Raw genomic sequence first — 15,493 nt, forward strand, 5'->3', positions numbered from 1 at the left:
AGTCACTTTTCCATCTGGGCCTACAGTGCAGGAAATAGAAAACTGTGACTCAAACTGCAGCCCTGCTCTCAGGGGTCAGATCATCACAGAATGGTTTGGGTTGGAAGGAATCTCAAAGTTCATCAATTCCCAGCCCTGCCATGGCAGGGACACCTCCCACTATTCCTCCTAACCCTGCCCAGCCTGGCCTTGGGCACTGCCAGGGATCCAGGGGCAGCCCCAGCTGCTCTGGGCACCCTGTGCCAGGGCCTGCCCACCCTCCCAGGGAACAATTCCTAATTCCCAATATCCCATCCAGCCCTGCCCTCTGGCAGTGGGAGCCATTCCCTGTGTCCTGTCCCTCCTTCCCTTGTCCCCAGTCCCTCTCCAGCTCTCCTGGAGCCCCTTTAGGCCCTGGAAGGTCTCCCTGGAGACTTCTCCAGTTTTAACTCCACTCCTTCAGTCTCCCTGGTGCTGCTCTTTGTGCAGACAAGCCCTTGATTAAGTAAAGGATATGTTTAGGATAAATAGATTTAAGCCAGATTTAAAACCAATTGAGATGCATTCCCAGAGCAGCTTTTCATCCAGTTTTATTAAGCCAAAGAAATCTATTTGGACATAATAAAATGCAGGGAAATCAGGCACATGATGCTCACTGGAGTGAGGCTTCTGGCACTGCAGTGCACAAGAGCCAGTTTAGTGCAATTATGGAAATAAGTGCACATTACTGTGATTCTCATTATGGATAAACTGCTCATGCTTTGAGATTCACAAACCTGGCAATCCAAGTTTAATTTTCAGGTTTAATGAACATTATTTACCAACTCCTGAGTTCACACTGACACACACTTTTCAGACAGCAGGGTATTAGCTCCTGGCCTCTCCCAAATCTGTGCTTCAAGGGGCCTCCTGCTCCTGAAGGGTCAGAAGTCATTATCACTTTGCTCCAGTGGCTCTGGCTTCCTGGCTCGGAGACTGGATTTGCCTGGGGAGATTTCCATGCTGTCATCTTCCAGATCATCCTCCTCCTCATCATCTTCATCTTCATCCAGGTCAATCTCACTATCCCCTGAGTCATCCTGCAGGACAGGGAACAGGAGTCCATGACCAGCTCAGCTCTGCCCTGGCCTCTCTGCCAGCCCCACATGAGGGATGGCAGTGCTGGCATCCCCTGCACTCCCAATGGATTGCAAACCTCCTTCCCCACCCACGGGGCTGAGGAACACAAATTCCTTGACTCCTGCAGGCTCTGGGCTGTTTAACATTGAGGTGACAGCTGCTGTGAACCCACAGAGTGGAGGGAAATGGAAGAGAATGAAGCCCAGGAGAGGAACCCACCTGAGCCTTGCGCCGGCCTGGCCGTGCCGGGGCTGGGGTCCCCTGGAGAGCCAGAGTGGAGGAACACCAGAGGCAGAGCAGGAAAAAACAAAGTACAAGAACATAAAAGAAAACAGAAAGTACCCAGGCTGGAGCAGGGGAGAAGGCAGCAAAGGCAGGCACAGCTCAGGTATCACACCAGGCTGGGCACACAGCACTGGCTCTTCCTGATTCCATGAGTTCCTGGAGGGGCTCAAAGCAGCCTCACTGGCTTCAATCCCTGAGCTGGGATACACCAGCAGAGGCCTGCAAAGATCCCTGAGAAGCTGCAGGCAGAGGGCAGAGCCATGAGACAACTGCAGAGGCTGCAGCTGAGGGAAGTCACAGACTGAAGGCCTTGGCTTTCCACCCCTGGATGTGCTGGGGCTGTGCCAGCAGGGAGAGAGCTGCCAGCAGGGAGGCTAAAGGAACAGAAATCACAGAGGGTGACCATCCCCATCTGTCACTAACGTGGCCAAGGACAATCAGGCAGCACTGGGACTAAAGTGACAGCATCCTCACCCACAGCACAGCACTCTGCCCTTCCCAGAAATGGGCTGGATGTGCAGGAGGCAACAGCCCACTCTGGCAGGAGCAAAGAGCAGAGCAAGGGCTGCAAGTTCTCTCCAAGACCCAAAAGCTGTGGCTGCCCTATCCCTGAATTGTTAAGTCAGGCTGGATGGGGCTTGGAGCAACCTGGTCTAGTGGAATTGGTCTCTGGGTGGAACAAGATGGGTTTTAAGGTCCCTTCCACCTCAAACTGTTCTGGGATTCCCAGAAATGTCTGAACTCCTCTCCTTGAGGGGTTTCTGCTGGATTGAGACAGAAAGGTTCCACCCACACTGGGAATTAACAGCAGCACAGGCTCAAACACAATCCCACAGTCACCACAGCTGTATTAGTTCCTAGCCCTCCCCAAAACAGTGTTCCAGCATCACCTGGAGAGAACAGCCCCACTGCTCCTGGCAAGGCAGCAGCTTTTTGGGATGGTGGGAGAGCTAACTGCAAATGCCAACCACATCCCAGCAGCTGGCTTCAGCTTCCTGCTGCAGATGTGGCCACTCAGGTGTGCCCAGAGGCACAGACAGGCTGCCCATGGGTGCCAAAGGCTGGGCACAGACAGAGAGCAAGTGCCTCCTGTGCAAAGCTGTGTGTGCCTTTTACACTGCCCACTCACATGGAAACCACACCCAAGGGCAAGGCCAGGAGCCCTGGGGCAGCAGGAATCCCAAGGGCACAGCTCACAGTCCTGCTCTCATCCCTGCCCATCCTCCAGGGCACTGATGCTGCCAGAACAGGGCTCCAAGGAGTGACTCGAGAGCAATGAAGGGGATTTAGGTCCATGTCTTAACTCCAGCTGCACTGTACTGGTCCCTCTTCCCAGAAATCTGCCCCACAGCTCACAAGAGCATTCCTGCAGCCTGTGTGCCACTAGTTCTGCACTGCAGGATGGGTGAAAGCACATGGAGCACACAGACTCCAGGAACAAAGGAAAAATAAGGAAATATGTGTCTATGCCAAGGAGAGGAGTCAGCCATCGGAAAGGAGGGGAAAAGCAGGCCTGGGGTGTGAGGATTCAGCAGGTCAAAAGGGGTCTGTCCAGCTGAGGAGAGGGCTGGCATCTAAAGCCCTGTCAGAGAAGCTCTGCAGACACATGAGATGGTTACTCACATCATCCTCCGTGTCTCCACCTTGCATTGATCCCACGATCCGTGTGCCAACTCTTCCTGCAGGAGCAAAGAGAATCCCATCAAACCTGGCTGGAGTCACAGGAGCAAAGAGAACCCCATCAAACCTGGCTCATGGTCACAGGAGCAAAGAGAATCCCCATCAAACCTGGCTGGAGTCACAGGAGCAAAGAGAACCACATCAAACCTGGCTCATGGTCACAGGAGCAAAGAGAACCCCATCAAACCTGGCTGGTGTGACAGGAGCAAAGAGAACCCCATCAAACCTGGCTCATAGTCACAGGAGCAAAGAGAACCCCATCAAACCTGGCTGGAGTCACAGGAGCAAAGAGAATCCCATCAAACCTGGCTCATGGTCACAGGAGCAAAGAGAACCCCCTCAAACCTGGCTGGTGTCACAGGAGCAAAGAGAACCCCATCAAACCTGGCTGGAGTCACAGGAGCAAAGAGAACCCCATCAAACCTGGCTCATAGTCACAGGAGCAAAGAGAACCCCATCAAACCTGGCTGGAGTCACAGGAGCAAAGAGAACCCCATCAAACCTGGCTGGAGGTACAGGGAGGGAGGAGGAAAGGTAAAGCTCAGGGTTCATCCCTCAGGAGAAGATGAGATCCAATCCATGCATCACCAGGAGAGGGTAGGAGGGGTAAAGCTGACAGTAATTAACACTGGACTCAATGATCTTGGAGTTTTTCTCCAACATGAATGATTCTGTCATTCTAGTTCCAGTCAGGGACTATTTCTGCTATTTCCACAGCTACCTCATTCCAGCAGGATGGTTCTGGCAGGACAAGAGGCAATGGACACATTAAGAATCAGGAAATTCTATCTAACCAAGAAACCTTTTATTATGTGGGGGCAGTCAAACCCTGGAACAAGGCTGCTAAGAGGAGTTTAGGAGTCTCCATCCATGGAGATACTCAAACCCAAACTGGATGTGGTCCTGGACAAGCAGCTCAAACCTCCTGTTAGAGCAGAGAGGCTGCTCTAGATCATCTTGAGAGGCCCTTCCAACCCAAAAAAATCCATGAACTGACACATTTCTTCCTCTGCTTTGGTACACAGAGAACAAAAGCCTGTTTTTCCATGTGCTGAATGAACCCTTTTTCCTTTAGAGAGCTCAGACCCTTTCTGATATTCCAGGATGGATTGAATCTCATAGGAAACCCAGGCAAACCTCAAGAATTTCCTGATGGGAGTTTGATGAGGCTGGAGAGGGAGGTGGGGCTCTGCAGGGAGCTCACAGAGAGAGGAGCACACACTGTGCCTGCTTGGCTGCTTTTAGCTCCCCAGAGGCCATGGGAAATGCTGGCAGGTGTCCTTTGCTGGGGAGGGAAGGCTTGGGAATGGGGAGAGCAGAGCTGGGAGCAGGGAGAAGCTCCTGGGGCTGCCTGGGTGACTCAGCCCTGCTGCTGCAGCCACAGAACCCCCTCAACACTGGATCCTATTTCCAGCCCTGCTGTGTCCATCCCATCTCACCAATTGTTCATTTCCTGACATCACCAGCTTCCTCCATGCCAAATATGGATTGTTCCAATCCAGAACAATCCAATCTGTGCTGTTTTTAGCATGAAAACAAGGCAGCTTTAAAATATACCCTGGCAAACCTCTTTTTTTCTACTTCCCAAAGCACAAAAGATGACAGGTCCCTGTTGTCCCACGCAGTTTGAGCTGAGTTAGTGGTAGGAAAAAGCTGCCTAACTCATCCACACCTCACCAAAACCCCCCTGTTGTATCAAGGCAAATCACTAAAAGGATTTTACATCTTTATATAAAAAGCAGTGGCCTCTATGCAGCAGTTGCTGGTAACACAGGAAGTGGAGATGGAATGAAAAGGTTTCTGGATAGATCTGTCTTCAGGCTTTGGAGACTTTTGCTCTAATTCATGCAACACTAACTGATATAAAATTGGGCTTGATTACACCTGACATCCTTAGATGACAACAGAACCCCATTTTTGCCCAGCCTACAAATGACTCTTGAGTTTAACTGCAATTTTACTCTGTAGAAGGCTCAACAAAAAGTGTAAAATTGGGAATTACTACCTCAAAAAGGAGAAAGCTGCAGGGAGCTGCTAAAAGAAGACAAAACTGAGAGAGATTCTGAATAGAAAAGAGAATCAAGATGTCAGATAAGGAGAGCTGATGGAATAGGACAGTTCAAAATGCCATGGAGAGAATGCTCCCAGGAGGGGTGCAGGATGCTGCTCCTCCCTCAGTGGGAGCAGTGCAGACATCCCATGGACACAAACCTGCTCACACCTGGAGCAACTCCTGCATCTGCTACTGCCTGGACTTGGATCCTGCATTGTCTAAGCCAGGAGCACCTCTGTGAACCAGCAACAGGGTCAGGTCCTGCAGCAAACCCTGGGGCTCTCCCAGGAGAGACCCCAGCATCCAGAGGGGCTGCAGCAAAGCCTGGGACATTCCCAGCATCCAGAGGGGCTGCAGCAAACCCTGGGACATTCCCAGCATCCAGAGGGGCTGCAGCAAACCCTGGGACTCTCCCAGGATGCAGAGGGGCTGCAGCAAACCCTGGGAGACTCCCAAGAGAGACCCCAGCATGCAGTGGGACTGCAGCAAACCCTGGGACTCTCCCAGCATCCAGAGGGGCTGCAGCAAACCCTGTGAGACTCTCAAGAGAGACCCCAGCATGCAGTGGGACTGCAGCAAACCCTGGGACTCTCCCAGCATCCAGAGGGGCTGCAGCAAAGCCTGGGACTCTCCCAGCATCCAGAGGGGCTGCAGCAAACCCTGTGAGACTCTCAAGAGAGACCCCAGCATGCAGAGGGGCTGCAGCAAACCCTGGGACTCTCCCAGGATGCAGAGGGGCTGGGATTTCACCTGAGCACTAAACTGTAAGGAGGAGATGAATCAGATTTTCCATGGAGCATTATTTTCACCCCCAGCCCATAAACCCCACATTTCCCTGTAGGGGAATGGTCCTGGGGTGTTCCTGTGGGTGCTGGGGACAGGCAGGAAGCAGAGGAGTGCCCTGCATGGCACAGGGAGAGCTGGGATGTTGTCATTTGGTTTCCTGGGTTCAGTTCAGCTGGGCTCACACAGCTGCCAAGAGGAGAGGGCCTGTGGTGCCTCCTTCCAGCCAATGTGACTCCAGCTGGGACAGGCTGCACAGAGCAGTAAGTAGGGAAGATGCTGGTAATGAACAGGCTGTGACTCACTGCACCTTTGGAATCAAATCTTCTCCCTCCCTGTGCATGGCCATGGTTTGTAGGCACCTCAGAGAGCAGAAGGCAGTGTGCAGCCCTGCTGTGGAGCTGTGAGCTGTTGCCATTTTCCCCCTGTGTGATGCTCCCCATTTTACCAAGCTGTGCAGCTGCCCAGGATGGAGCCAGAGGGCTGGGATGATTTCCAGCTCCTCAGCCAGCAGTGGGTACAGGTGAACCCTGTGCCTCACAGCAAGGAGTGACACACAAACTGAGAGTCTGGACAGCCTGGGAGGGGGGCAGGTGGGTTTGGACACATTTTGCTCCAGTCTGGAGATCTGCAGTCAGTCTCCAGTGCTGAATGTGAATTCAGAGCATGAGCTTGCAGAAGAACCTCTCTACCCTCTGCATCACATTCCCTTCCACACAGAAAGATGGGATGAACCTTCTGCCTGATCCTCCTGAACTGTGGCCCTTTGGGCACTGAGTTCTCAATCACAGTGATGGAATATCCTGAGTGGGGAGGGACCCTCAGGATCACTCAGTCCCACCCCTGGCCCTGCACAGACCCCCCAACACTCCCACCCTGTGCCTGGGCATTGTCCAAGCTCTCCTGGAGCTCTGGCAGCCTCGGGGCTGTGCCCATTCCCTGGGGAGCCTGGGCAGTGCCAGCACCCTCTGGGGATGAACCTTTCCCAAAATCCAGCCTGACCTGCCCTGGCCCAGCTCCAGCCATTCCCTGTCCCTGTCCCAGAGATCAGAGCTGCCCTGGGGAGGAGCTGCAGCCCCCCCTGAGCTCTGCCCTCAGTCTCCTTGTCCAGCTGAACAATCCAAGTGCCCTCAGCTGCTCCTCAGACCCTTCCCCATGCCCAGGTTCCTCCTCTGGACTCTCCAACAGCTTTAGATCCTTCTGATATTGTGGCACCCACAGCTGCCCCAGATCTGAGGGCAGAGCAGAGCAATCCCCTCCCTTAGTGCAAGACCCTGATCCCAGCAGCATCTTCCAGGCATTGCCAATACCCAGGGACTGATGAAGCACAGCCCAGCTGCTGCATGGGGAGCACACTTCAGTTTATTTCTTACACCTCCATGAAAAGGAAATCTGCCTGGAGGTGAGGGAGCTGTTCCCACATTTCAGACCTACAGCCTCTCCTCCTTCTTCACTAGGTCTGATGTTGGCATGGGGCACACCTGGGGGAGGCTGAGAGAGAAGGAAAGCATTCTAGAAATCCCACAGCAGAAATCTGAACACAGCCACAAGCTGGAGAGAGAAATTCCACAAGCAGAGTGACAGTTCCCACTGAGAACAGCACTTTCCTGTTTTCAGCCTGCCTGTGGTAAGGAAGGATTGGAATCAGGACTGTGGAGGCTCAGCTGAGAAGATTTGCATGACAAAACTCTCCCTCTCCATACAGGACTGAAAAAAAAAAAGAGAGATAATCCAGGCTCTGCAGCCTCCCCCAGCATGCAGGGTGGCACAGGCACTCAGCAGCAAGTGCCCTCTGCCAGCACAGCATTAACCCTGATCCTCTGGGCCAGCTCTGCCCAGGAAAGGGGCTCCAGGAGAGCTGCTCTCACTGTGTGACTCTGGGCTGATTGTCTGCTAAAAAACCCAGGGTTTTATAAAGCTGTCTTCTCACAATAAAGATCAAATGGGGCTGGAGTTGTTCCTGTCTCAGTAGTGAAATGGTTTCTGAGGTCTGGCCAGGACAAAGCCAGCCCTTAACACCAATGTTATAAAAGGAAATGAGCTACAGCACAGGGAGGAATGGTTCACAGGAACTGAAATACCCTGGCAGTGTGGAATAAAAAGTGATTTCCAGGCACAGTTCCACAGGGAGGGACTATTTCAGCTTCATTCAGCAACACTGCCTTGTCTCCAGCACAGTGTGTCCCAGTCTGCCACCTCTGGGAGGGGAAAGGTCCTCATGATGCCACAATGCATTTCAGGACTCTGCTCCAAGTGACTTGAAAAGATGGATCTGCACATGGAATCATAACATCACCTCAAATCTGTCACTTCTGATGGTGTGAGTGACAAGAATCTATTTAGTTCAAGGGGAGACTGGACAGGTTCTTATGAGAAAATAAATGTACTGAGGGTTAGCTTAAATCTGTGCAAGCCACAAGTGATGGGGCTGAAAAGGCCTGAGAGCCCCAGGGAACCTGAGGGAATCTCCCAGGTGCTTCCCCAGACATTTTCTTTCAGCCAGGGCTGGGGCTGGATGCTGTGGCTGACCCAGCACCCCCAGGGTGATTCTGCATTCCCAGGACAAGGCTGTGCATCCTTCACCCCAAAGGCCACCCCAGCTGCACATGAAATGCCTTCCTGCCAAGAACTCATTCAGGCAAGAGAGTTCTCTACACTGCAAATGGTTAAAGAATTTCTTTTCCATTGGCACTCTGACAAAACAAGAATCTTACTGCAAGTGGCACCACGAATTCAGGGAACTCCATTGTATTTGTCACAGCCTCAAAGATCTATTGCCAGACAGAATAAAAATGGATGTGAAATTTTATTCACATTGACAAAGCTAAAATGAAAATGTAGAGACCAGAGTGCCTCCAGCTCTGGCATCCCCAGCACAGGAAGGATGTGGAGCTGTTGGAAAGGGTCCAGAGGAGGCACAGAGATGCCCCAAGGGCTGGAGCCAGGCTGGGAGAGCTGGGGGTGCTCACCTGGAGAGGAGAAGGCTCCAGGGACACCTCAGAGCCCCTTGCAGGGCCTGAAGGGGCTCCAGGAGAGCTGGAGAGGGACTGGGGACAAGGCATGGAGGGACAGGACACAGGGAATGGCTCCCAGTGCCAGAGGGCAGGGCTGGATGGGATCTTGGGAATTAGGAATTGTTCCCTGGCAGGGTGGGCAGGCCCTGGCACAGGGTGCCCAGAGCAGCTGGGGCTGCCCCTGGATCCAGGCTGGGCAGGGCTGGGAGCAGCCTGGGACAGTGGGAGGTGTCCCTGCCATGGCAAGGGTGGGATGGGATGAGCTTTAAGCTCCTTCTCACCCAGAGCAGTGAGTGATTCTGTGATAAATCAGTGGCTTCTCCAATCTACAAAAGCAAGTATCAGTGACACGTGGGTTTATTCCAACAGCCCCCTTAAGGAGGGCATTTTCCTGTCAGTGGGACCCTGTGACAATGAAGCAGCTGCAGTTCCCACAGGCAGCACCTGCAGCCTCCCCCAGCTGCAGCTCTCACCTCCCTGCTCCCTCCTGGCCCAGAGCCCTTCCTGCTGCCCTAATTCAGGTTTTGCCATGTTTGCTGACCCAGCAGCACTGAGGTCACAGCTCCAGAGCTCATTCCTTCTGCAGCTGCTCCTGCCTGCTCCTCTCTGCACCTGGGGAAGGGGTTGATTTTCTCTCTGCACCACACAAATCTCCCCCAGCTCCCTCTTTGCTGCTCCAGGGAAAACCAAATCCTAGAATTCAAGTGTTTTAATTGGCTGAAAGAATAAATCCAGCAGCAATATTGTCAAACCTGCATTTAGTCTGAGTTTTGCTGCATCTAGACAGAGCTGATGAAAGGGCTCTTGAGGGTGAGTGTGCTGATTTTTCTCAATTATACCAAGTGGCCAAAAAGAGGGATTATCTCTCCCTGAGAATCTTGCCTCTATAATGGCAAAACACACAGGAATATCTGCCCACCACAGAGAGAGGGAGGAAGCCTTATCTCCCAGCACTGATAACTTGGGAATTACAGATGTAAAAGATGGAAATTAGAATGTAAAAAAGATAGAAAAGTGCACCCCAGCAGGCACAGGGACTGAGCACAGTGGGCTCTTTCTCCTCAGCTTGAGAGCAGCATGGCTCAGCAGCATCACCATGTAAGAAAACACAAAGCTTCAAAAGAAAGTGATTGAAATATCTTAAATTGAGTCAATTTAAAAAGCAATAATTAATAGAATAATGTTCTTGTTATGCTGCCTTGATCATTAAATGCATCTTAAATGCAAATTGCTGAAGAATACCAGCAGATCTGTGGTGTGTTTAATAGCAAACATTCAGCCCTGGTTTTCTAAAGAAGCTGCTGCTTCTGACATTTATCTCAGGTCTTAAAATCTGATGAACTGAGTTTCCATTAAGGGTAATTAATGATAACAAAGCTCTTCCTAGAAAAAAAAAATCTACTGGCAGCAAAATCTATAACTTTTAGAGTAAAACTCTAAAACTGCTATTAAGAGCAGCAGGAACTCAGGTTATGGTGTTCTCTGAGATGAAGCACCACAGACAGCTACAGGGTCCCTTCCAAAGCTCTAAAACCTGTGTACAAACCTTTCCTTGAGAAATGCCAATGTAAAATATTCCTTAGAGAATATCAGTGTTCCTAGAACTTAACAGGACTTCTCAATTTTCAAGAAAAGCAAAGGAGGGGAGGATAAAAATGCTTAAATTACACTGAGTTGAGAATGTCAGCTTCTTTCCCTGGTGTCAGTCAGAGAGGGGAAAGCAGAATTGCACTCACAAAACCCCAGATGTTTGCAGTTTATCTAAGGAACAGCTTCCAGAGGAGTGGTGGCACATGAAACCCCACACAGGCACCTCCTCCAGAGCCCAGAGAGGTTTGTGCTCACAATCCCTCACTGCTAACAAACAGAACTGCCCTGATTTCCTGGCTGGGTTTTACTCCACTCCAGACTGAGCAGAACATTTCTTTTCCCACCTGGGTGAACCACAGAGCCTCACCAGCAATTCCTCTGAGCAGTGGGAGCAGAGGCTGCAGTTGCACTCCCCAGGAAGCAGGACAGAAGGACAGAAGGACAGAAGGCTGACATCCCTCCCTGGGAGCAGCAGCTCAGGTGTGCTCCACCTGTGCCAAGGCACTGCAGGTGGCTTTACTGACTCACTGGAGGTTTCCCAGCTGAAACAGGTGCAAGAGCTACAGAGAAATAAATGTTTTGCAAAGAGAAATGGGATTGCCTCCCTAAGGCTTTGTACAGAACTGCTTCAGGAATGTGGAAGGCAATACCAAGGCAGGATTTTCCCCACACAGTCATTGTTTTTCCCAGTAAATAATCCTGCATTTGCTGCCCTGCAAGCACTGTTGTTCCCACAGGGCTTTAATCCTCCTGCAGCTCCTGAGAGCTGAGCAGTGCCAAGATCCTGAAGGGTGACAGGGGCTGCTCACATTTGCAGCCACTCAGCTAATTCCAGCCCATCCCTGTGGCTCAGGGAGCTCAGGAGGGGTGAGGATACCTGGCAGGAGAGTTTCTGTGCTGATGGGGTGCCTCGTGATCTGCAAATCCCCCTCGCTGTCAGAGCCTTCATCCTCCTGGATTTCTATGTCAGAGTCATCATTACCTGGTGAAAAACAAAGGCAGCTGGTTAAAACCACCCAAAGCAACCCCAGCCCAGAGCAGCAGTGGATACAGGAGACAGCAGCAGTTCTACCTTTGCTCAAGGCCAAGAGGAATGGAGAATTCCTGCAGAGAGCACAGGGAAATGGCCAAACTCCACATCCCCAGGAGAAATCCTTCGGCAAGGGAGAGCCAAGGCAGCACTCACTGCAAACAAGAGCCTTGGGACAATCCCAGGCTGTAGCACAAAGGTGCTGTTTAAACATCCCCTCTGGGCATGAGGAGCAGCTGCTACTTCAGCAAGTGATTTAAAGATAAAACTCTTTGAAAAGCATTTGGGAAGCGTGTGTTTATTATCCAGGTTTTACCCTGACGCCAGCAATGTCAAAACCCATCTGCTGGGACTATTTGCCTTTCATTTAATTCTAGATAAGCACAGTTCCACATCCCCAGATAAAGGAATGCAGCTCCAGCCGATCCCAAGATGCTGGAGAGACAGGGAAGCTTCCAAAGACCAGGAGCTTCTTCAGAAATTTTCATCATCTGCCTTTGTTTCCTTCTCCCCGTGCAAAGCAGAGTTCCCAGTCCAGTGCCAGGACAACCCAACAGGACCCCATGGGAGGACCCAGCACAGCAACATTTGCTGCTGATTATTTAGAGAAAATAGGCAATTCTTTCCCAGGTACATTTAATTACACACATGTCCAAGCTGAAAATGGAAATAACTACTTTAATTAGGATTAGTAATGAGCTGACACATCTTTGCAGTATTTAATTATCAGACAATATACAAATATTTGACATTTTCCCATCCTCTTTTTCACTGCAATATTAAGTTAATGAGAAAATAATAATGGCAAGGGAAGTATCTGTCAGCCTGGTAAGATTACTAGGCTCCAGCAGAGTTAGCTACAATTTCTATTTGCACTTTCTTCTTTGGCAATAAGGGAATCACTCACTGCTGTGTGACCTGGATGCTGCTTCTCTTTGCCTGGCATTTAGGAAACTGAGGTTTTGTTCAGCCTTGCATGGGCAAACTCCTTGGGAGGAACCATGTGGAGCTTCCAGAAAGGATTCAAGTTTGTGCTCAATTTATTAAAGAATGAATTTATCATATCTGTGATGGCTATTACTGCTACTAAAATACCCTAATTCTTATTCTGTGGGGTTTTTTTTCCTTCCTTTTTGGTTATTTATTTTATTTTTAGCTGCAATTTCTCCCTTTCAGGCTGTGTCATTCCTGTCAGGCAGCAGCACTGCCCAGAGCTGAGGATGCTGCAGGATTTCTTGGCCAAAGCTTTCCCATCCATGCCCAGCTGTGCTTCCTGCTCCTGTCTGGGATGTGCTGAGCAGGAGGTGCCAGCTGAGCAGGGAGCTGCAGCTTCCCCCTGCCAGGGAGCAGGGTGGGATGGCACAGGGGGAACAAATCTTCCCTGTGCCTTTCAAAAGCCTGGATTGCCTTTCCAGCCAAATGAAAATACAAATTTATCACCTGAACTCCCAGCATGCCACGGAATGGCCTGGCTTGGAGGAGACCTCAAAGCCCACCCAGTGTCACCCCTGCCATGGCAGGGACACCTCCCACTGTCCCAGGCTGCTCCCAGCCCTGCCCAGCCTGGCCTTGGGCACTGCCAGGGATGCAGGGGCAGCCCCAGCTGCTCTGGGCACCCTGTGCCAGGGCCTGCCCACCCTCACAGGGCAGAGTTTCTTCCCAATAACCACAGTGCAGCAGTTGTGACTTTGAAATAAATCCTGTTATGGATCCATGGCAGGAGTTTGGGTTTTCCTGGAGCAGCCTGGCTGCAATGCTGGAGCACAGAGCTCAGAGCATCACTGCACTGAACTCCTGCCAGAGGCTCAGAGGAGTGACAGCTGCAAGTTCAGCAGTACCCAAATTCCTGCCTCCAAGCCCCCTGCTCCCTCTTGAAATGACATCAAGCACCTTTTCCACTCCCCAAAACCAAATCTACTGCTCCAGCCCAGCCCAAGGCTGCTATCACCAAGCCCAGCTCTGCCCATGTACAATCTGAATTAGCAGCTGAGCTGAATTGTGCTGAGCTTAAATCCCAAGGACACAGAACCAGAGCACAGTGCTAAGAAAAGTTTTCAAATATACAAGACAAAGAGAAGCTGAGAACAGGCTTTTTATCAGGATTAAATTAAACAGCAGCCCAGTGTAACCTGTCCTAGGCAGTATTCCACACCAGCCCCTCACTCTACACCCAGTGTGCCCAGCTCCCACCAAAAAACTCTAAAATTCTGAAAATGTATTCATAAAAAGCTCAGAAAGTTTCATTTAACAACATGCAAAAAGACTTATTGCCCTAGAAGAAGCCACAATCTCATTTGTGTACCACTGCACAGAAAACTACAATCAATTTTGAAGAGACAAGGAGCATTCCTTGTGAAAAAAACCCATTTTTTTCCTCAGGATCAGCATAAAGCAATGAAGATAATCAACCACAAATTGCCACGTGCTTGTACATGGAGTACAGAACCCACTGAATGGAGCTGGCTTATGAGATTTATATGGGTTTACATGAGGATTATTGGAATTCTCACAACAGACTTATTTATTATTATTCAGCAATCCATGTGCCCCAATGGAGGCCAAGCTGGCAGCTTGCAGAAGCTCCAAACTGAGGTTTTAAGCAGCTCTTGTATTTTTATTATGAAAAGGTAATCAGCAGAACAAGTCTGTAAATTGTGCTGGGCCCATCTCCCCACTGCTGTGATTGCCTCTGCTGCACAGAAAACACTCCAAATATCAGCCTGAGAGGGGATATGTTGGGATTTTAAACCCCACTTGCCTTTCATTTCAACATTTCTATTTCATAAAGATGGGTTTCAGGCAACTAAATTAGTTTCATTTAAAGCTGTGCAGCCACAAAAAATACATCCTGGTTCCACTGATCTCCAAAGGTGGGATTTTTGTTCCTGCTCCCACTGCTCCCAGGAAAAAAAAACAGAGCTGATACCTGGACAGATAATATTACATTGAAATGATTTAATTTCTGGTAATTTGCAATGCTTGAAGGAAAAGCAGCATGATTTAATAACTTAGCAGTGATTTCAGTGCAGATTTGGTAGTTTGCATCAATATTCAAGTAAAGGTATCCAGCTCTAAAATAAGAAGTTACTGTGGTGAGGATAATGAGCACAGTGGCCATTGTTTATTGATATGCTCTGGAATTAGCTGTAAGTGCTGTGCAGTGTGTCCAATTTCAGAAAATCACTGCCTTGCAAACACAGGCACTGCTCCAGAGCCATTACTGCAGGCAGCAGGATGCTGCTTTGGGTGAGAAAACATCATGAGAACAATCAAAGGGGCAACTGACAGCCACTTGATCCCAAATGAAATAAATAGCATGAAACAAGGAACAGCAAAAAGCAAAGGGGGTGGGATTGGGGTTTTTGATGTGTTTGGAAGGAGAGTGAAGCCCAGTGCCCACTGAAAGCCTCAGCTCTGCCAAACCCACCCTGTTGTCACACCAAACTCACAGCACCAGGCTCTGCATCAGCCACCACACTCCCAAACCCACAGCTCTGCAGGCTGAAGGGAGAGAAAGGCTTGGACAGAAAAGCTTGGATAGAAAAATATCTGGAGGGAAGGTCCTTTGTCCTTAGCACAAAACTGAGATCCCTCACCCATCTCTAAGAAGAATTCAGCCAGGTACTGAGATTAACTGCTAGGAATTCCATGGAAAACTTGGGATGTTCAGAGCTGGGCAGCCAAAAACTGGGCAGGAACAGCAACAGCAAGGTTGGAGAGGTAGCTCTAAGTGCACTTCTTTACCTTGCATGGTCATTTTAAGATCACAGAATTATGGAATAGTTTGGGTTGCAAGGGACTTTACTGACACCTCCCTCTAACCCAGGCTGCTCCAAGTCCATCCAGCCTGCTCCATCCACAGAATCCAAACTCCCAGTTTATCAGTGAGGATGATTAATCACTGCCTGGGCAACCAATAGGTGTCAGCCACTTGAAATAATTAAAATTAACTCAGGATGA

At 50.2% G+C, this 15,493-nt stretch overlaps 1 protein-coding gene across 4 annotated transcripts in view; it reads right to left on the reverse strand.

Annotated features, from left to right (window-relative positions):
• Positions 1 to 553: 553 nt before the first annotated feature.
• The window catches only part of CLUAP1 (clusterin associated protein 1), a 63,090-nt gene continuing 48,150 nt past the window's right edge, over positions 554 to 15,493 (reverse strand). For 2 of the 4 annotated variants that reach the window (XM_071444463.1, XM_071444461.1), the window contains 4 exons: positions 11,381 to 11,485; positions 3,007 to 3,062; positions 1,318 to 1,359; positions 554 to 1,058 (listed from right to left, as the gene is read on the reverse strand). In XM_071444463.1, the coding sequence (XP_071300564.1) occupies positions 903 to 1,058; positions 1,318 to 1,359; positions 3,007 to 3,062; positions 11,381 to 11,485 (359 nt within the window). In that variant the 3' untranslated portion in view covers positions 554 to 902. The remainder of the gene's footprint in view (positions 1,059 to 1,317; positions 1,360 to 3,006; positions 3,063 to 11,380; positions 11,486 to 15,493) is intronic. The other 2 variants (XM_071444464.1, XM_071444462.1) reach the window with 1 other exon arrangement.

This window comes from Agelaius tricolor, unplaced genomic scaffold (genome assembly GCF_023055355.1).
Source record: "Agelaius tricolor isolate 1412-34295 unplaced genomic scaffold, bAgeTri1.0.p SCAF_19, whole genome shotgun sequence".
Taxonomy (NCBI): domain Eukaryota; kingdom Metazoa; phylum Chordata; class Aves; order Passeriformes; family Icteridae; genus Agelaius; species Agelaius tricolor.